Source organism: Hyperolius riggenbachi, chromosome 1 (genome assembly GCF_040937935.1).
Source record: "Hyperolius riggenbachi isolate aHypRig1 chromosome 1, aHypRig1.pri, whole genome shotgun sequence".
Lineage (NCBI taxonomy): Eukaryota > Metazoa > Chordata > Amphibia > Anura > Hyperoliidae > Hyperolius > Hyperolius riggenbachi.
In genome coordinates this window covers 488,287,910-488,309,567 of record NC_090646.1, presented here as the reverse complement: position 1 = coordinate 488,309,567, position 21,658 = coordinate 488,287,910, and the positions used below count along the sequence as shown (strand labels likewise).

At 42.4% G+C, this 21,658-nt stretch overlaps 1 protein-coding gene across 3 annotated transcripts in view; it reads right to left on the bottom strand.

Moving 5' to 3' along the window:
• The window catches only part of DCAF11 (DDB1 and CUL4 associated factor 11), a 66,985-nt gene that overhangs the window by 3,535 nt on the left and 41,792 nt on the right, over window positions 1–21,658 (bottom strand). For all 3 annotated transcript variants that reach the window (XM_068242454.1, XM_068242459.1, XM_068242464.1), the window contains 10 exons: window positions 18,636–18,691; window positions 17,733–17,833; window positions 15,726–15,872; window positions 12,694–12,748; window positions 12,526–12,594; window positions 10,557–10,614; window positions 7,445–7,630; window positions 6,686–6,839; window positions 6,401–6,553; window positions 4,262–4,368 (listed from right to left, as the gene is read on the bottom strand). In XM_068242454.1, coding sequence (XP_068098555.1) covers window positions 4,262–4,368; window positions 6,401–6,553; window positions 6,686–6,839; window positions 7,445–7,630; window positions 10,557–10,614; window positions 12,526–12,594; window positions 12,694–12,748; window positions 15,726–15,872; window positions 17,733–17,833; window positions 18,636–18,691 — 1,086 coding nt within the window. The remainder of the gene's footprint in view (window positions 1–4,261; window positions 4,369–6,400; window positions 6,554–6,685; window positions 6,840–7,444; window positions 7,631–10,556; window positions 10,615–12,525; window positions 12,595–12,693; window positions 12,749–15,725; window positions 15,873–17,732; window positions 17,834–18,635; window positions 18,692–21,658) is intronic.

The window sequence follows — 21,658 nt, the reverse complement described above, 5'->3', positions numbered from 1 at the left end:
AATTACTGCTTTCTGGCTTCCATGTGGATGGGTGGTGCCAGCACTGCTATTTTATTTGTGGACCACCAATATTTAAAGATGTAGCTGTCTAGCTGACCGCATCTATAAGTAATACATTTTATGTTTGGGGGGGCCGGTAAAAGAGCCTCAGGGGGCTGCATTCGGCCCGTGGGCCTTAGTTTGAGGACCACTGGTTTAGAAGAAAATAAGTATGGCAGCCTCCAATATCCCTCTCACCTCAGGTGTTCTTTCAAGGAAAACTGTATTTATTCATGTTAGTACAATTATCCTAAATAATGGAGTTTGGTTACTCCGTGGCCCATAACTATATTTGTATTTTCACAGATTTTATTTTTAATATGTAAAAGCTACAAAGGCAGTGGCATCTGTCAGTTTGAGAGTTCAAATCTTGCTGGCTAAACTGAGGCAATCTTGTATGGATCTCTGGGAACTCTAGGGCTATTATCCAGGGTTCTTCTTTAACACTTTAGCAGCCAAATAAAGTTAAAGTTTTTCACAGCTGCAGGAAAAATTCTCTCCTGCAGCCAAATAGTGTGCCTTCCCCAGCCTGGCAGGCTCGGCAGGGTATGTGGAGGCAGGGTAGGGGTGGTGGCAGGGAGCTCAAATACATACCTATCCCGACAGCTGGATCTTCTTCTTCCTTCACCACGAGGGTGATGTACCCCCAGCAGGACTCCTCGGTTCTGATCACATCATATGACGTCATTGGGATCCAGGAGACCATGTCAGCGTTACAGTGCCACCCGGTGGTGGAAGAGAGGTGATGGAGTCTCTTCCATCACCCCTCTTTCACCACCGGGTGGCCTTGCACCGCAGACACGGTCTCCTGGATCCCGATCACGTCATATCATGTCCTGCCGAGAGTTCAGAGCCGCCTGTGAAGGAAGAGAAGAAGCTGTCCGGAGCAGGTAAATACAGCTTCTTACTCCCACGCACTCGTTTGGCTGCACTAGGTCTTGTTCCATGTCTCATATACTTCCTCGTGAAGAAGGAAGTATGTGAGAGCTGGAACGTGACATGGAGGGCAGCGCACAGAGGCAGCGACAAAAGTGAATTGACACCCCATGCTGTGGTGCACATGTACAAAGATCCAGGTTTTGATCAGAAGAATTGGAAGCGAGATTCCAAATCTGAATATTTCGAACAAGTGAACACTATTCATGAATATATTTTGGCACAAGAATAAATACAAACATATGCAAGGATGAAGAGGGCACATTCCTCCAACAATGGGACGGACCTAAAGTACTGACCAAAAGTTTGGACACACCTTCTGATTCAAAGAGTTTTGTTTATTTTCATGACTATGAACATTGTAGATTCACACTGAAGGCATCCAAACTATGAATTAACATATGTGGAAGTATAGTACATAACCAAAAAGTGTGAAACTGAAAATGTCATATTCTAGGTTCTTCAAAGTAGCCACCTTTTGCTTTGATTACTGCTTTGCACACTCTTGCCATTCTCTTGATGAGCTTCAAGAGGTAGTCACCTGAAATCGTCTTCCAACAGTCTTGAAGGAGTTCCCAGAGATGCTTAGCACTTGTTGGCCCTTTTGCCTTCACTCTGCGGTCCAGCTCACCCCAAACCATCTCGATTGGGTTCAGGTCTGGTGACTGTGGAGGCCAGGTCATCTGGCACAGCACCCCATCACTCTCTTTCCTGGTCAAATAGCCCTTACACAGCCTGGAGGTGTGTTTGGGGTCATTGTCCTGCTGAAAAATAAATGATGGTCTAACTAAACGCAAACCGGATAGAATAGCATGCCGCTGCAAGATGCTGTGGTAGCCATGCTGGTTCAGTATGATTTCAATTTTGAATAAATCCCCAACAGTGTCACCAGCAAAGAACCCCCACACCATCACACCTCCTCCTCCATGCTTCATGGTGGGAACCAGGCATGTAGAGACCATCCGTTCACCTTTTCTGTGTCACACAAAGACACGGTGGTTGGAACTAAAAGTCTCAAATTTGGACTCATCAGACCAAAGCACAGATTTCCACTGGTCTAATGTCCATTCCTTGTGTTCCTTAGCCCAAACAAGTCTCTTCTGCTTGTTGCCTGTCCTTAGCAGTGGTTTCCTAGCAGATATTCTACCATGAAGGCCTGATTCACACAGTTTCCTCTTAACAGTTGTTCTAGAGATGTGTCTGCTGCTAGAACTTTGTGTGGCATTGACCTGGTCTCTAATCTGAGCTGCTGCGATTTCTGAAGCTGGTGACTCGGATGAACTTATCCTCCGCAGCAAAGGTGACTCTTGGTCTTCCTTTCCTGGGGCGGTCCGCATGTGAGAGCATGTCAGCTGTGTATCCACCTGACTTCTCCACAACGCAACTGATGGTCCCAACCCCATTTATAAGGCAAGAAATCCCACTTATTAAACCTGACAGGTCACACCTGTGAAGTGAAAACCATTTCAGGTGACTACCTCTTGAAGCCCAACAAGAGAATGCCAAGAGTGTGCAAAGCAGTAATCAAAGCAAAAGGTGGCTACTTTGAAGAACCTAGAATATGACATATTTTCAGTTGTTTCACACTTTTCGGTTATGTACTATACTTCCACATGTGTTAATTCATAGTTTGGATGCCTTCAGTGTAAATCTACAATGTTCATAGTCATGAAAATAAAGAAAACTCTTTGAATGAGAAGGTGTGTCCAAACTTTTGGTCTGTACTGTATATAAAGATTGGAGTGAGCATTTGTTCCTCTTGTGTATGACAATCAGCTGGGAGAATTCCCTGGTGGTGGCAGCTCCGGGGCTCGCCTTCCCTCCCCCTTTGGTAATGCATGCAGGCTTGGGGGTCCCGGGCGGTACCAGAGCCCGGGGCCCCCACCTGTCATGTGCACCAGTGTTTGTGAACCTTTAAAAATCTTTAAGCACCCTTCCCACCGGCATAATGTAGTCATATAAGATAGTCCAAGTTGCTTCTTGCACCACCTACCAACGACCAGAGCAGGTTACACACTTCTTGAAGGTTCCTGAGAGATGCGTTCATTGTTAAGCCCCTCCCAGGAGCTTAAATCATGCAGATAGCCATACATCCTGCACCTGGGGGAAATGGCATAATGATGACATGCCATATTTCATATACTGACTCCACCCCAGTGGAAGTGGACTTCATGCATAGATGAGCCTGAATTGCTCCACAGCCTTGCACTGTATATTGCTGGTGGGTGGCGAGAGAGGAAACATGGACTATCCTATACGACTACATCATGGAAGTCCTGGTGCTTGGTGATTTTTCCATTAAAGTCAGAAAATAACTTTAAGAGAAACTCCAACCAAGAATTGAACTTTATCCCAATCAGTAGCTGATACCCCCTTTTACATGAGAAATCTATTCCTTTTCATAAACAGACCATCAGGGGGCGCTGTATGACTGATATTGTGGTGAAACCCCTCCCACAAGAAGCTCTGAGGACCGCGGTACTTTTGACAGTTTGCCACAATGTAACAAGGCTCACAGACAGGAAATAGCTGTTTACAGCTGTCTCCCAACGGCCAAAACAGCTAGCAGCAGCTACATAACCTGCCCACAGTAAAAATGTTACCATGTAATAAATGTCAGAATGTAAATCTGGAAAGGTTGGAAAGGAATGTAAAGGAAAGATTTTATAATGAGTAAACACTGACTCAATCATTTATACATAATTATTGTAAAAATGAAGCACTTTTTTATTACACTATTTTCACTGGAGTTCCTCTTTAAAGATAATTTACACACAGTTAGTGCTTTCATTTTTTTTTATTTTTTTTAGATTCTTTTAAAATGATCAGTTTTATAGAGCAACTGAATAAAAAATAACACCCAATCTTTTATTTATCGAATATTTATGCAGAAACGATCGAGATCCAACAGTCAAAAGAAACATAATTTAATCATTCTATGCAATCAATCGTTTGATCAAAAAGCTAAAAAAAAAAAAAAAAAAAAAACCTAACAAACCCTCTTCCCTCAAAATGGAACAATTTATTTGTCCTATATTCTGTGTAGCCACCTTTAAGCTACTCCGTACACACAATGGTCTGATCTCGGCTCTCTGATGCCAGGTAGCTGGGAAGTAACAGTTAATTAACCAAAGGGTTGGTAGGTACCTCTATAATCAAAGTAGAGCAGATTTTTTCACAGGAAAATACCAGCAGCCACCAGCAATCCACGATGGTCAGTACTTATTTACTGAACAGTATGAATGCCCTCTGCCACGATCACTCTATTATTTATATTGTCACTTACAGAGGTGCTCACGAGCCGGGTGTCACATGGATGCCAGCTCACATCTCGTACACATGCTTTGTGGTTCGCCAGTTTCGTCACAATCTGACCCGTCAATAAGTCGTATACTAAAAGATTGAAGAAAAAAAAAAGAAAGTGGTTGCTAATTTCAAAATCCCAGAAAATTTTGTGCATCTTAAAGCATACCTGAAGTGAGAGGGATATAGATGATGTCATATTTATTTCCTTTTAAACAATACCAGTTTCCTGGCTGTCCTGCTATTTCATGCATCACTAGTGTCTGAATCCCAAACCTTAAAGGAGAACTGTAACGAGAGAGACATAGAGGCTGCCATATTTATTTCCTTATAAGCAATACCAGTTGCCTGGCTGTCCTGCCGTTCCTCTGCCTCTAATACTTTTAGCCATAGACCCTGAACAAGCATACAACAGATCAGGTGTTTCTGACATTATTGTCAGATCTGACAAGATTAGCTGCATGCTTGTTTCTGGTGTGATTCAAACACTACTGCAGCGAAATAGGTCAGCAGGGCAACCAGGCAACTGGTATGGTTTAAAAAGAAATAAATATGGCAGCCTCCATACCTCTTTCACTACAGTTGTCCTTTCAACAAGCATGCAGCAAATCCAGTCTGACTTCAGTCACAGCACCTGATCTGCTGACTTGTACAGTGTCTATGGCTAAATGTATTAGAGGCAGATTATCAACAGGACAGCCAAGCAATCTGCATTATTTAAAAAGAAATACATATGTCAGCCTCCATATTCCTCTCACTTCAAGTGTGCTTTAGGGGAAATTCTGCTCCAAATGGAATTTTTATGCTCATATATATATATATATATATATAAAAACAGTGCTAAAGTGTTGGTGCTTGAATAATAACTTAAAAATTAGGCTCTGGGCAGTAACGCCATACAATAGCTTTAATGATTTTGGAAGTTAAAAAACAAGCATGTCACTGCCACTGTTTATTCCTATTGTTTACATTACAAAATTACTCTTGAAGCCATATACTGTCTGATGTATGGGTACCTTAAAGGACTCACGAGGCCAGACAAGAAATGTAGTTGTACTCTCCTGGGGCTTCTTCCAGCCCCTACAAGTCATTTGGGTTCCTTGGCACAGCTCCGGTGTTCTCCAGGTTCCCATTGGCAGCTTGTAGGGCCCGCTTACCCTGATGGGTCGGCGCCTTCTGTGCATACGAGCACCTGTGCCACCGGTCTGTCTGGCTTCAACATTTCTTGTCTGGCCTCAAGAGTCCTTTAAGGTATCCATACATCAGACGATGTATGGACAGATCAAACAAAACACAGATCTCTCTCTGATCAAATCTGATCAAAGAGAGATCTGTTGCCTGCCCATACACTGCAGGCCTATTCCTGATTGATTTCAGCATGAAATCTATGGAGAATTGGCTTTGTGACACTGCCTTGTTGTTCCCCGTGTAAAATGTGCCTTATGCACTATACTTTTCCTGTCGGTGTGCGCTGCTGGCTCCATCTCCGCACTCTTCCTTCCATACATGTGCACCATGTGGTTGCTGTCATATACGTGGGTGACGTCACACACATGACCAACGTTATGCCGCCAACCATGTGAGGCGTGTGTATTGAAGGAAGAGTGTGGAGCCAGAGCCGGACACCGACAGGTAAAGTATCCAGCACGGGGCACTGGGGGGCACATTTTACACTAGGGGGACAGTGCGATGGGTTCTGTTGCATTCTTTACTTTTTATATCGATATCGCACACTGTTACCGCCGCACACACAATCAAGATTGTCGGCCCTACATCTTGCAGCATGCCCGATCGATACATGGGACCAATTTTAGCCCCAAACTGGCTGCGCATCATCAATCGGGCATGCTCTTGGCAGCAATGATTTTCATCTGATTATAAAAATCGAATTGGATGGTCAATCGGCGCCAAGTCGCCTGATGTATGGCCACCTTTACTCCTACACTAAGCAATTGCTGAAATATACAATCTTTAAGGGGGTGATACAAGTTTTTGGCCAGGGAGAGGATACAGCATAGGAGTTTTATAGAGTGTACACAGATGCACACTACGTTATGCAGCATCTGTAAACTGAACCCCCTGAGCTACTGCAGGAAGAGGTTTATTTAGACTGTTTTCTTACCAACGACTCGACCAGTGGAACACCCACTGTACACATACTGCTGTCCAGTACTATACGCAGGGGAAAAGCGACATCTAATCAACGTGTGCAGGACTCCATGACCACGATATGTCATCAAGGAGGTGTCACCAGCTAGGCGTTTCTTCCTGAGAGCTAGAAGAAAAGGTATAGAGAACATTGATCAGCACCCATTAAACACAATTTAGTAGGTAAATAATGTAAGATGCTGATTTATTAAAACAAAACCATTACAGAAAATGTCCTATTACTTTGCAGCTGATTCACCTCTTTTAGGCACCTGCTGCCACCTGTAATCCCAGTTCTGTTGTGTTACGGCTCTGCGGGAGGCTTCAAGTCCCTCTGCTCCTGAAAATCGTCTAATATCCCACAGCTTTATGCTCTGGTCTTTGGAATTTGAAAGCAGATACCGTGCATCCCCCTGTATATAAAATCCGAAGAATGAGAAAGTCATAAATGAAAAAAATACCCCTGATAAACTAAACCAGAAATTATTCATATTACGCTGTACAGAGTATATTGTCTTGTCACTTAACTGTCCTTTAGAAGGGCTCAACCTAATCCCTACCAGAGTCATATGTCTATGTATCGTGTAGTGTGTGTAATGTAGTCTACAGAGAATTTAGGGGGAAGCCAAATAACTTATTTGCATGTTTGTGGGATGTGGGAGGAAACTGGAGTGCCCAGAGGAAACCCACACAGACACGGGGAGAACATCCAAACTCAGATAGTGCCCTGGCTGGAATTTGAACTGGGGACCCAGTGCTGCAAGGCAAGAGCACTAACTCCTATGCCACCGTGCTGTCCACAAATATGCAGAATTGTGCAAAAAGGTCTGAAAGAAGCAAAGATAAAGCTGTCAGGGGGAGGACAATCAGCAATGGTCAATTATTGAGAAAACAAAATTAGGATCTATGAAATATTGGGACAGAATGGTCGTGGAACTGAACACAGCCATCAAAATATTTCTGCAGATAAATGATGCATAAAGAGCAATACATGATGGAATAAATGCATTGTTCTTACCTTGCTATCAATGAACGTGATCCCATCTTGATGTCCAGCTAAAATCCCCACAGGCTTGGGATCATCCTCACGCATTGTGCGGCGGTCCCACACTTTACAAAGAGCGTCATCACCACCAGAGTACAAAATGTGACAGCTGTCATCAGCAAATGCCACGGCATTCACATCATCTTCATGAGAGTTAATCTGAGTTAATAAGGGGAGATTATAAATAGTGAATTAAAGCCTAGCTGGGAAAATATATTCCAATAACACTAGTCTGCTAAGTAATGCAAAAGTTAGAGATTAGAAGTAAGAGATAGGGTAGATTCTAGTAAAGTTAAGGTAGCTATACATCTAACGATGATGGGCAGATTTGACCAAGAGACAGATCTCTCTCTAATCAATTAGAGAGAGATCTGTCTCCTGTCCATACACCGCAGGCCCATTCCTGATCAATTCCAGCATGTAATCTCTCGGGAATTGGCCAGGCCTGCTGCATCCGCTGCTGTTGCACTAATGTATAAATATACCATGATGGTACGACATCTTGCAGCATGTCCGACCAATACATGCGACCAATTTCAGTCCGAAATTGGTTGCATTGTCGGTCAAGCATGCACTAGGCGGCACCGATTTTCATCCGATTATAATAATCAAATCGGATGGTCGATCGGTCGCCAAGTCACCTGATATATGGCCATCTTTAGGGTGAGTTTTCAGATGGTTGTACTGATAAAAAATGGTATAGGAGGTAGCTGAGTGTTGAGGTGGAATAGAGTATCAAGGCTGGAACCCACTAGAGCGATTTTTTGAGCGTTTAGGGAGCGTGATAAATCACTATCGATTTCCCTAAACACTCTGCCAATGTAAATGGATGGTGCAAATTCACCTGAGGGAAGGCAGCAGGAGGAGGTGTATATACAATTTTTTGAGCTATATTCAAAACGCAGCGCCCTGCAATTTTATTCTTTGGATGGTGCAAATTCCACAGAAGCGATTGCGATTAGCAAAATCGCAAACGCAGGACATGCATCATTTCGTTAGCGTTTGTGCTTCAATGTAAAGTACTGTACATCCCGACTGGACTACTGCAATGCTCTCTACACTGGCCTTCCAAAAAAGGTCTTGTACCGCCTACAGCTGATACAGAATACTGCTGCCAGACTGCTAACCAACCAACCCCGTCACTGCCACATAGCGCCAGTCCAGCACTCCCTTCACTGGCTACCTATAGAATGGAGGGTCCTATTCAAGATAGGAGGGACCTACTGACATTTAAATCCCTGAATAATCTGGGCCCTGGATACATGAAAGATATGTTGCAGCTGCGTAGCAAACCCCGCATTCTCAGATCCACAGGTTCTAATAATCTAGTCATACCCAGAGTCCACTTGGAAACTTTTGGTCCCACAGCCTTCTGTCATGCTGCCCCTACGTTTTGCAAACTCCTTACCTCAACAGATCAGGACAGCTCCATCCCTAGACGTGTTTAAATCCAGACTGAAAACCCACCTGTTCAGTTTGGCATTTGCAGAAATATAACTTTTGTTGTGTGAATACTTCATCCTACTACCAATTACCGAATCTGAAAGAGCCTAAGCGCATTGAGTCCTATGGGAGAAAAGCGCTATAGAAATGTTATTGTATTGTATTATTGTATATAATCGCTGGAGTAATCGCTCATCAAAACCTGCACGGAGCGATTTTGCTAGCGTTTTAAAGCTACTGTACACAGTAACAAAATTAAAATTAATTGAAAGGACCAATCAGACTTTACAACGCTTATCGCTAATCGCTACACAACCACTGGCTAATTGATTACACTTTTCTAAAATCGCTCACTAAAAAGCTTATGAAAACGCTTACAAACTGCTCATACAAAACACTAGCGATTGCGATTAGCGATAGCGTTTTGTAGTGGGTTCCAGGCCTAAATGCTCAATGCCTTTGTAAGCAGACAATGAGATAAGTGAAGGATGGCTCCAAAGTAAGGGGTGTTCATTAGTGCTTGACAGCTATTTAGGCAAAAAAAAAAAAAAAAAAGGTTAAATTGAAGCCGAAACGTGAAATTAATGCGGTGGCCATATTGTGAACATATGGTACTGACCGCTGCAACTTGCCATAGGGCCTATTTTCACTTTTGGTAAGCGCAAGAGCTAGCATTTTGCATGAGTCCCTGATTTTACAGGGATTAACGCGGTAAAATCACTGTACACTCTTGCGATTTTTGAGCGATCGCGATTAGCGCTTTTTAGCATTCTAGTTATAATCACTCTAGAATCACGGTAAAATGCGAATCGCGGGTAAAATGCTAATCACCCACGATCAGCGACAATCACAGCAGTGAGATCACTGCCATATAGTTAGTATTGCTCTAGCGCTTTAAAAAGCGCAAGCACTTGCAAGCGATTAGCGGGAATTGTCCACGATCGCAACAGTGAGAACGGGCCATCAATCCTTGTACCCTGCAGTGCTTTTGGTTTCAGCCTGCCTCCTAACTTCCTATTCGTGTAAAGCAGATTCTACCCTCTTTGCTAAGCTTTCTGGAATCTGCAGATGACAATGCAATCCCACAGTGACAGTGTAACTTCCACCTTATGGTGACACCTGCCTCACACTGGGGCCACCTTTTATTGGGGCCACCATGGCTGGCTGGCTGGCTGGCCATGTAGGCATAAAAATGAGTGTTTTAGTTTATGGTTCACAAAGATCAGTGCTAGTAAACTACTTAAGATAACCCTAAACCTCACATTAACCTTAACATGAAATTTCACAAAACATCAACACTTTTCTATACCAACCCTAAACTTGAACACAGACGTAATCCCTGTACATAAACATATCAATGTAAATCAGATCAGGCCACCATCCGAACTTATGGAATTCTAAGGGAAAGCATGGACTAGATGTAAAAACTTTGCTGAATGACATTTGTCTGCCAAAAATAAACTGATGCTGGTGATGGGCCTTATTACCACAGCACAGAAATGCAATACTCAAGGCACAGAACATGCACATTTATACTGTAGAAGAATCCAGCAACGGTGGCCATCTTTAGAAGGTGAGATCATGCAGTAATATCTATTATCATGTGAGATGTGTGGCAAATGAAGTCCAAGACTCACTGTACCTTCAGTGTTCGACGGTTTTGCTCCCGATCATACACATACACGCATCCATCATTGGCTCTGTGGGGAAGAAATGAGACATCATTGCTGAGAGCTGTGCTACCCTGTCTAGAGGCCCTGCACCCCCACTTCAGTCAAGTACAGACAGGGATATTGTTAGGGTTCCCAATAGGGGGCACATCCTGGGCTCAGCCGCTGTTGTCAAGTATGGCTGGTAGATGTTCTATTTTTATTATTATTATTATTCTATAAAAAATATCATAAGTCAATCACAGATCAAGCAGGTCCACAAAGTATGTCACTTTACATTATTTACCAACTCTAAACTGAACTAGTTATTAAAGTCTGTGGTAAAAGAAAAAGTGCCAGGTGTTGCCGGTAGTTTGAATATCAGTAAGGGCTGGTGCACACCAAGAGCGGTTCTGAGCATTTTCTAAACCGCTTGGGGGTAGAAAACCGCTTGGCTAATGTATTTCAATGGGCTTGTGCACACCAGAGAGATTCTTTTTTTCCCCAACTGCAAATTCGGGGGCTGCAGCATTTTTGAGATTTCTGAGGCGTTTCTGCCTCAATGTTAAGTATAGGAAAGTGGAAAACCGCTCTGAAAGACGCTAGATCAGAGCAGTTTTCCAAGTGTTTTTATTATAGAAGTTGTTCAGTAACAGCTTTACTGTAACAAAACATAAGATCTGCTACACAAAAACGCTCCAAAAAACGTTAGTCATGTTTAGAAAATCTCTCTAAACATGCCTAGAATCGCTCTGAAAAACAGCTTCAAAAACCGCTAGCGTTTGCGGATTCGCTAGCGGTTTTTGGTGTGCAATGGCCCTAATAGAGAAAGATTAAACCTAAACGGGGCCCATGGCAAAGTAGTAGAAAAAAACAAAAATGTATACATTAAATTTTTCTAGGAAACAAATCATTTTAATTGAAACAAATCATTTTAATTGAAACAAATGGAAAGATCGAACATTTTATTGCAATGTGTGTGTGGCCACCTTAACACCAACCCCACCATCTACGGCTAATACTAACCCCCATGTTAGAAAAATCTCCTTCCTAACACAAACTCCCCCCCCCCCCCCCAATTATGTCCTCTATTCTCCCCCTACCACTAACAAAAAGTTTGATTCAGTATAGATTGGCGGGCTGAAGAAGGCTCTAGGAAGGTCTCAGGATTATCCAGAGGCTTCCCCCTAATGAGGCAATTATCTAACTTTGTTTTTCACTTAACCTTCCTGGCGGTAAGCCCGAGCTGAGCTCGGGCTATGCCGCCGGAAGGCACCGCTCAGGCCCCGCTGGGCCGATTTGCATAATTTTTTTTTTCCTGCACGCAGCTAGCACTTTGCTAGCTGCGTGCAGTGCCCGATCGCCGCCGCTACCCGCCGATCCGCCGCTATCCGTCGCGCCGCAGCCGCCCCCCCCCCCCAGACCCCGTGCGCTGCCTGGCCAATCAGTGCCAGGCAGCTCTATGGGGTGGATCGGAATCCCCTATGACGTCACGACGTCGTTGACGTCATCCCGCCCCGTCGCCATGGCGACGGGGGAAGCCCTCCAGGAGATCCCGTTCTTTGAACGGGATCTCCTGATCGCCGGTGGCGATCGGAGGGGCTGGGGGGATGCCGCTGAGCAGCGGCTATCATGTAGCGAGACTTTGTCTCGCTACATGAAAAAAATTTTTTTTAAAAAAAAAAGATTTGCTGCCCCCTGGCGATTTTTTAGCAAACCGCCAGGAGGGTTAAGCCCCGTTCAATGTTACACGCACTGCCGTCTGTATTTCAGCAACACATGCAGGAGGCAGACGCGCACGGACATCAGAAGTGCATGGACTGCACAGTTTTATGTTCACACTGCATGGGCTCCGTGCCAAACGCATGCTCCAAGCATTTTTCAATAATTAACCAGTTGTTTAATCTGCCATAGACAATTAATTTTAGTGCCCTTCATCAACAGAAATAATTGTCCACTCACCCACCAAGCACTTCCCGTCCGTCACATGATACGGTTAGAGAGAAAACAGCAAAGCGTCTCTCTGAGGGACTATGGGAAGGATATGAGAATTGTGAGGTAAAATACTGTAAAGGTGTAAAAATATTCCATAAATGGTACAAACAATGAAAAGACATATACCACCATTACCAGAGATCCAGTGCGACGTGAGACTCTGGCTCCCCATAAATGTTACAGACATGAACTGGAATAAGAAAGTAAATCATTAAGTACATGGTCCTATGCACTCAGAAGTAAGCACTCTACTAATTAACAATATACAGTTTAATTCATTTCTGAAGATGAAGTTGTGGCAGTGCATTTTCTTAAAGCCCATCTACAGGATTTTTTTTTATCCAAATGTGAGTTATTGTATATGAGGCTTTACTCCTGCAGACACTGTATTGAACAATGAAGAGAGCAACACCCGTGAAACATACTGGACCCGATCCAATTCATTTTTTCCCCTAAGTTTTCTCCTGGGTGATATTTTCGCACCTATGAATAAAATGCCTATTAGGCCACCAGCAAGCAAGAAACTACTTTTGACAGTACTTTTACACCTACTTTTTGGTACTTTTTCGATTGCAGAGCACTGAAAAGTAAGAACAGGAATTGGATCAGGCTCACTGTCATTTTAGTGTGAATAAACGTAACCCTATTTTTCTCTACTAATAGCCTTTAGTTCAGGTAAAGGTCCGTACACACGCCGGACTGCAGGCAACGACGGGTCTGTCGTTACCTCCCACTGGGCGGGTTTTCAGCAGACAGTCCGGCGTGTGTACAGTCTGTCGGCGGACTGATACGGCTGTCCGCCGGGCGGATCGCTCAGAAACAGCCATATCAGTCTGCAGACAGACTGTACACACGCTGGACTGTCGCTCGAACGCCCACCCAGCGGGAGGTAACGACAGACCCGTCGTTGCCTGCAGTCCGGCGTGTGTACGGACCTTAAGCCACATGGTACATTTTAAACTGCTTTTTATACTTTTATACTTTTTTTGGTGCACCTCCTCTCTCCTGTAGGTCATCTACCCGCTCTAGGAGATACCCTAGGAGTCTTATGTTTTTGGAGAGCAGCCATCTATACCTCCAGATTGTACCACAATCCCAAGTGGAGATGGGTCTTCTCCACATGCCCTGTACCGTGGTTGCTTGGCTTGAAGGCCCGGTTTTGTGAGTATCTTTCTGTATTGCACAATTGACCATATATCTGGCTTACCACACTATATTGGTTCTCCTGGTTGTCTCTGTGTGTTTTTTGTCTCTTAAAAGCTCCACCTCCTGCTCCCACCCTTAAAAAAATATTCTGTCCAGCCAGGTATGCTCTAGCCTGCCCTTTATACCATTCACTTGTTTGATTAATTAAGTGATTGAAAATGTATTTTTAATCATTACACATGCATCCAGTTTTATTTCCATAAGGTAATTTAAATAAATACAAATACTACAATGCAAAATTGCTAAAAAATAATAATAATAATAATAATAATAAAAAGAAATCCCTCCTTATCCTGGTAATTCTATTCCAATTTGATAACTTTCTGAAACATTCAATCACCTCTTAATTGATTTACTGCAAGAAGACAGTTGTACTTTTTCAAATGTAAAATCGAAAACATGTCTATGGATATCAGAAGACCATGAATGCAAAGCCTGAAGCAAACTGAAGCTTAAAGGGCCAACAAACTACTGGTGTGTGTGACTATCTTTAGTCTTGAAATATTGCTTTTCAGACTCAAGATATGAAATGGTAAATGTCTTCAACCCTTGTCTGGAATATATACATGATCATAAACATGGCGTGCAGGTCCAGTGATAACCAATGTATGCATAGTGAAAAGTCATGTGCTCTAAAACCAATATGAGATTCCTCAGACAATTATAGGGCCAGCATGCAATTAGACTTGGGAGATAGCATAAAATTGAACAGTTCATGAAGATAGCTTTGAAACCCAGCAGCACGTGGCTTATAAACGACTGAGGGAAAGGGCTTCCCAGGATACCTTTTGTTTAGGTAGTTTGTGTTTGTTAATAAAGCCTGTATGATCTAGTATAAGGGTTTGTTCAGAATGTGAGTTGTGCAGTAGTACAATGTACTGTCCACAGCGAATGATATGCAATGACATCAAACATTACATAGAAAGCAAAGTCTGACATCCACATCAGTGTGGTGTGATATCACACTGCAGCATGCATTTCTGTGGACTGCCTATTTAATATAAAGAAGAGGCTACATCATCATGCTTCGCTACAGACAGCCACGTGTTGTGTTATAGCGCGCAACCACTTGTGTACTGTATAATTTCAACAAAGCCCATTATTGTTCTACTTTGCTTATATCTGCATGAAATATTTATTTATACTCTCTTTCTTTCAACAACATCTGCTTTGATGATTGCTTCCTGGCAAGGGGCACAAAGATCATTAAAATGGAAACCACATTAAAAAGATTATGTTGGGAAGCACACTCCCATAACAGCAGGATACTTGCTGAAAAGTAGATTTGCCTGCTGTAAAGAAAGACTTTAACCTTCTGTAGCTTGGAAACACAAAACACACACACGCTACCATATATTGCCAAAAATGTAGAGACACCTACCCAGAAATGGATCTATTGCACAGGTGGCATCCAAGACATATCACACTGGAAGTCACTGAGCTCCTGAGAGCAACCCATTCTTTCAAAAAATGTTTGTAGAAGTAGTCAGTTTACATACCTATAATTAAGCCACCAGGAAATTTTGGCGCAGGGCAAATCTGGGAAAAGGCTAACCCTGCTCCTGCACGGTGTTATTTACTATTCCCCCGTCAGGTCGCTGTGCATAGCAGGGAAAGACGTAATTCGGCTGCCAGCTATCGATGGCGGCCGAATTATGCTATTTTTGTAGTAATTTGTGCATTTGACAGTGCCCAAATTACTGTCCAAGTGCTGCTTTTATAGTGATTCCCATTAGGGCCAATGGCAGCACCGGCTATGCCAAAATCTCTAGCGTGGTGTTTTATTTCATACCCTTGTATTTAAGGAGAGCTATGGTCATCTATTTGAGGGCTATCAAAGCTGAAAAGGACCCCTCCCCCTTCCCTCTGCTGGGCTGAGCATAAGTTCTCACAGAGTATAATTAAGCCAAATGACTCATATTTCTAAAGAGAAGAAGAAGAGACAGTGTGGGCATACTGACTGTAGTCAGACCAGCTTGAATACATGAAGTGTCCACCATCTGGAGTAAAGGCCACATCAAGAACACTCCATCCAACATCTCTGGCCCTCACGGTGCGGAATTTCTTGAAGGCTCCATATCGGCAGTTATAAAGGCGAATATTTTGATCTGACACAGAGAGAAAAAATGATGAATAATGGAGTAAAGAAACAGGAAAAAAAGAAGAAAAATATTACTAATTTACACCTCCCAACTTTTGAAGGGAGGAAAAAGCGATCGCCGGTCCCCCTATCTCTCACAGCCGCCCATCTAATAGAGATGCCCCGACCCCCTCATGCTCTGCAGAAATGTGACCAGAGCAAACAGATGGCTCACTCACATGTCTAGGATCCAGTGCTGCATCTCACAGCTCTGCCACTTAGCATCTGGTTTCCATGGTTTTGTCTGACACTTCTCATGGCAAGTACCAGCCAGAATTGCATCTAATTAACCATCCGAGAATCTGCTGTCTCTGGATCATGGGGGTTAGCATCTTGCTTCCTACAAATCCTAAAGATGACGTGTGTTGCATAGCTCAGGATTCTACTGAACACTTGCTTCATATAGTAAATGGGCAAATCAAGAGCTAGATAAAGGAGTAGTCCACCACTCTTAACCTTCATATTTCCCTACCACTGTATAGACGTTGACCATGAAAGTCACTAAGAGAACCTACCCATAAGGATTTTTTTATAATTATTATTATTTAATCATTCCACCATTCCTGGAGTCCTGGTATGCTTTAATGTGTAACTGAATGGAATTCATGCCTGTCTTCATGACTGCCCAGTATTGTCACTGGTATAACATTCCGTTTCAGATAGGCTAGTGGTGAACAAAAGGAATCCTGAGCTTAGGCATGGTACATACAGTTGCCCAAACAATGAGGGGCATACAGACAATATATGGCTGACTAGCACACCCTCTTCATTATACTCAAAAGTTAAAAAGATTTAAAAAAAGGGTGGAACCAAAGGATAATGAGATTCAGTTAGCTATACAGAAGGTGGTAGTGTGTTCCTTATTCAAGTCTACATGGTGATACCTTGGCAGGTCGGTAACTGATGGAAATATCCTAGGTCACATTATATTCTTGCCTGAAGTGGTAACTTGTTAGATTGTGTCTGATGATAGCTAGAGTGCAGGAGTGCTGAACAGATTGTGGGGGGGGGGGGAGTTGTAGAGGAGATGAGGAACATGAAAATAAGATGAGACGACTAGAACAGATGAAATTGGAGTGTTATTAGAACAAGTTGTGATTAGGATGGTATTCAGAAGTAAATGCAGTTATGTAAGTGGAAGCCAGGCTGAGGAGAGCTTTGTAGGAGTCTGAATGGTATCCTTTGTGCAACAGGCAGCCATTGGAGTCAAAATAAAAAGCTAGCACTTTCTATAACAATCTTTATTGCTTCATAGAAACCGTTAATAAAGCCAACATTTCACTGCACAGGGTCCCTTTTCAAAGGCAAAGACTGTGTAAGAATCTTTCTACTGCTTGTACTTGCAACAACAACAACAAAAACCATAAAATGTAGAATTGGTGAAATCACCTCTATGCACTAACTGAGAGTGATGTGCTGTGTGCAGCTGCCTAAAAAGTGACCGTGTGGTCCAAAATGTTGGCTTTATTAATGGTTTTTACAAAGCAATAAAGATTGATATAGAAGTGCCAGCTTGACAGGAGGCATCATTCTCCTTGTAGCTGTAGCACTCCTGCACCTAATGACAGTGGTTGATCCAATTGTGAGTGTCAGACCACTGTGACTGTTACGAGGCAGCCAGTGGAGTGAATGACACAGAGGCAACAGAGGAGCAAGTTATGAGGTATATAGGTCATGCAGCAGAATTCAGGCTGGACTGGATAGCAGACAGTTCTCATACATATCACACAGAAGAAGGGTGTAGCAGTAATGAAGCTGAGATATCCTGAGAGCATGCACAAGCAAGCTGTATCTTTCATAAGGGAGATTGGAAACTTTAGCACTATACCTTGACAAGCTGACATAAATATTGCACCATCATTAGAGTACACCCCACAGAAAGCCTTCTGGGAGTAAGAATCCGTGGCAGATACGTTGTTTGGCAGAAAACTGAAGTAAAAAGAAATAAAACAAGTTAAAGTGGCTACTGTAGTTCTCACTTAATACAATACTATTTAGCCTGATCCTGCTCATACAAAGTAAACATTTTTTAAAGTGTACCTGAGGCGACATGTGACATGATGAGACAAACATGTGTATGTACAGTACAAAACATATTACTAAGCTGGCTGTTCTATTTTGCTGCCTGAAAGAGATAATTTCTAGGCATGGAAGTGACAGTTTCTGTCTTGTTGGTACCTTGTTGGGAATATAGTAAACATCACTGATAAGCTAATTACAGCCATAAAGATTTTCCTGGCAGAATACAACTAAGTGCAGGGAGAGATAAAATACATGAACTATTGACCTTTTTCTCACTCTGGGTCACTTAATAGGCTGCTGCTGATTAGGGACAGTAATTCAACCTACTTTGTAAATGTTTAAACATAAAAGAAAACCATTGGATACTTAATAAAGTTATGTTTCGGAGTAGGAAGATAAATATAATTGTTTATGTCATCAGTTTATTTTCACCTCTGGTTCACTTTAAAGGTAAGCATTTGAAAAGTACTTTCTGCTTCAGGCTACACAACACCACAGTCCGAATGGGAGCCAGAACAGACATAGAATAAACTTGTCAGAATATGCGCATACAGCCATCAGGTTTCGCTGAACCTTACTGGTTACTGCTCCCACAGGGTACACTGCCATTTGACAGTTTTACTGAGCACAGAAAAAAACAACTGGAATGGAACATGTACTAAACATACATTAATTTGTAATGTTTTTTCACTAACTTAATGATACTCACTTAGAAGTGACACGACAGCGCTCCCCATGGGAGAAACCACACCCTCCTCGCACTCTCTGAATCAAAACATAAGAAGTGATCACAGTGCAAGAAATAAACCATTCCTAGTACCAGAAAATAACATTAGCTAGTCTAGCTTCCCCATCACAATCTGATACATTCAGAATAGAGACATTTCGATAGTGGTTGGATAATGTACTGGCTAAGTGCTCTGCCTCTGACACAGGAGACCAGGGTTCAAATAGAGTTTGGGCAAGAATCCTTACCACTGCTAATGCCTATAGAGCGCACCCTAGTGGCTGCAGCTCTGGAGAAAAGTGCGATATAAATGTTCTGTGTCTCTTGTCTACATTCCCTGCATACAGACAGTCATGGGCATGGTCTATGACTGCCTCTGCCCTGCACAGTGGTTCTGGAGTACCATACTCTACATAATTGTGACCAATGTCTGTGAGTCAGTAAAGCTCAGCACATATTTCCCTAAAGGTGCCTATTAACTGTAACATTTTTTCATCAGATGCAATATTTCAACGCAATTTTTACGATGAAAAGTAATCGGAAGGTAAATATTGATTGTTCCTATAAATGGGTCGATTAGGGCATTCTCTCTCTAACAATACGATCGTAAAATCCAACATTCAGAGCAATTATATTTTCTTTTCCAATCAATCATAGAATCATTTTACATAGATTTTCACCACACATTGCACAGTTTTCTGTACAATCTGATCGTAAAAATCAAAAAAAAATTGTAACATTAATGAGCACCTTAAGATAGATGTGGTATTGATTGCAGTGTACTGTGTGCCAAAATCTTGTACACCTCTCTCAGGAAAAAGCACTTGATGGAAATAAGTACGAAGGTGACCTTTCATCAAAGGTTTTAATATCATTTAATCACTGATGGAACATTCCAATCTCTCTTTTAGACTAGATTTTTACAGCCTACGGGTGTCAAACACAAGGCCTGTGGCCCGAACGCATCCCTCTTTGCCATTGGCCCTCCAGAGCTTTAAATGTGCATCATTGTAAGCAGCAAAAGAACAGCAGCACACTGCCTTCCCATCCACAGTAGAACACCGGTGGTGACAGTGTTTCTGGTTGAAATAGAATCAACAAAGGAGGATCCGCAGTCACAGCGAAGTAGTAAAAGCTGGTATTCTTTATTGAAAAACGCCACAAAAAATGACACACATAGGACCAGGAAATGACTGACGCGTATCGGGCTCAAAATCTGCCCTTAATCATTGTCATACAGATTCTGAAAGAGGCGGGGACTTTATAGCAGAAGGAAAAGGGAGGGGAAAGCCCCACACCCAATCGTCCTGAGAAAAGCCACAACCCCTTAAAGAGAACATCACACAACTTGTAATAAAAGACAACTGGATGGTTAAATAGAAATAGTGCATCATTACAAAAGTACAAAAATGTAGCAAGATTTGTAAAAAACATCTAAATATAAAATTTCATACAAATAGTATAAGTGAATATAAAAACTGGCAAAATTTATATTCACTTGTACTATTTGTATGAAATTTTATATTTAGATGTTTTTTACAAATCTTGCTACATTTTTGTACTTTTGTAATGATGCACTATTTCTATTTAACCATCCAGTTGTCTTTCATTACAAGTTGTGTGATGTTCTCTTTAAGGGGTTGTGGCTTTTCTCAGGACGATTGGGTGTGGGGCTTTCCCCTCCCTTTACCTTCTGCTATAAAGTCCCCGCCTCTTTCAGAATCTGTATGACTATGATTAAAGGAGTACTATCGATTGAAACGACTTTTTTTTTTAATACTCTATATTAGTGTACACATTACCACTAGTGCTAGGGGCACTTTATTTATTCACCCAGGTCTCTCTCTCACTATCCCTGCTTAAAAATTCATTTCTCACACAGCTCATAGTAGTTTGGGTCACCTGTCACACAGCTCACAAATATATTTCACTGTGTCACTCACAACATGCAGCAGACATGAGGAGAAATAGGCTGATCTGAGGTGGTAACAGGTAACTAAATGAGCTGGAATATTGCTGGAATATAACAAGCTATAACAATAGTCTGTGTTTACACTCAGACTGGCTGCCTGCTTGAGGAGATTCACTCCAGGCTGCATCCACTTTACAAGCTGCTGAGAGGGGCAGACCACTGTCTACAATTAGCATTATTAGTATCTTTATCAGTAAAGAGAAGCAAAGATAATAAACACACATTGCTAGAATCTTTAACCCCTTACCACCATATCAACAAGATTCTTTCAGCAAGGTGATAATTAAACTATAAACTGAGGAGTTGATAGCATCTCCCCTTTGCAGAGACATGGTCTAGCCCTCTAGGAGCCCTCAGTATTAGATACATTTGTATCCAACACTGACGCCAAAACTGACAGAGGATATTACAGCTGAGAGGAACAGCTGTGTGAGGAATCAAATGGCTCCTAGTACTTGCCCTAATGTGTGCTACAACATACAGCATTTAAAAATAAATGCATACATCGATAGTATTCCTTTAAGGGCAGATTTTGAGCCCGATACGCGTCAGTCATAGTTACATAGTTACATAGTTACATAGTTATTTTGGTTGAAAAAAGACATACGTCCATCGAGTTCAACCAGTACAAAGTACAACACCAGCCTGCTCCCTCACATATCCCTGTTGATCCAGAGGAAGGCGAAAAAACCCTTACAAGGCATGGTCCAATTAGCCCCTAAAGGGAAAAATTCCTTCCCGACTCCAGATGGCAATCAGATAAAATCCCTGGATCAACATCATTAGGCATTACCTAGTAATTGTAGCCATGGATGTCTTTCAACGCAAGGAAAGCATCTAAGCCCCCTTTAAATGCAGGTATAGAGTTTGCCATAACGACTTCCTGTGGCAATGCATTCCACATCTCCTGGTCCTATGTGTGTCATTTTTTGTGGCGTTTTTCAATAAAGAATACCAGCTTTTACTACTTCGCTGTGACTGCGGATCCTCCTTTGTTGATTCTACTTTTGGTGTGGCTTGCCTGATCCTGCAC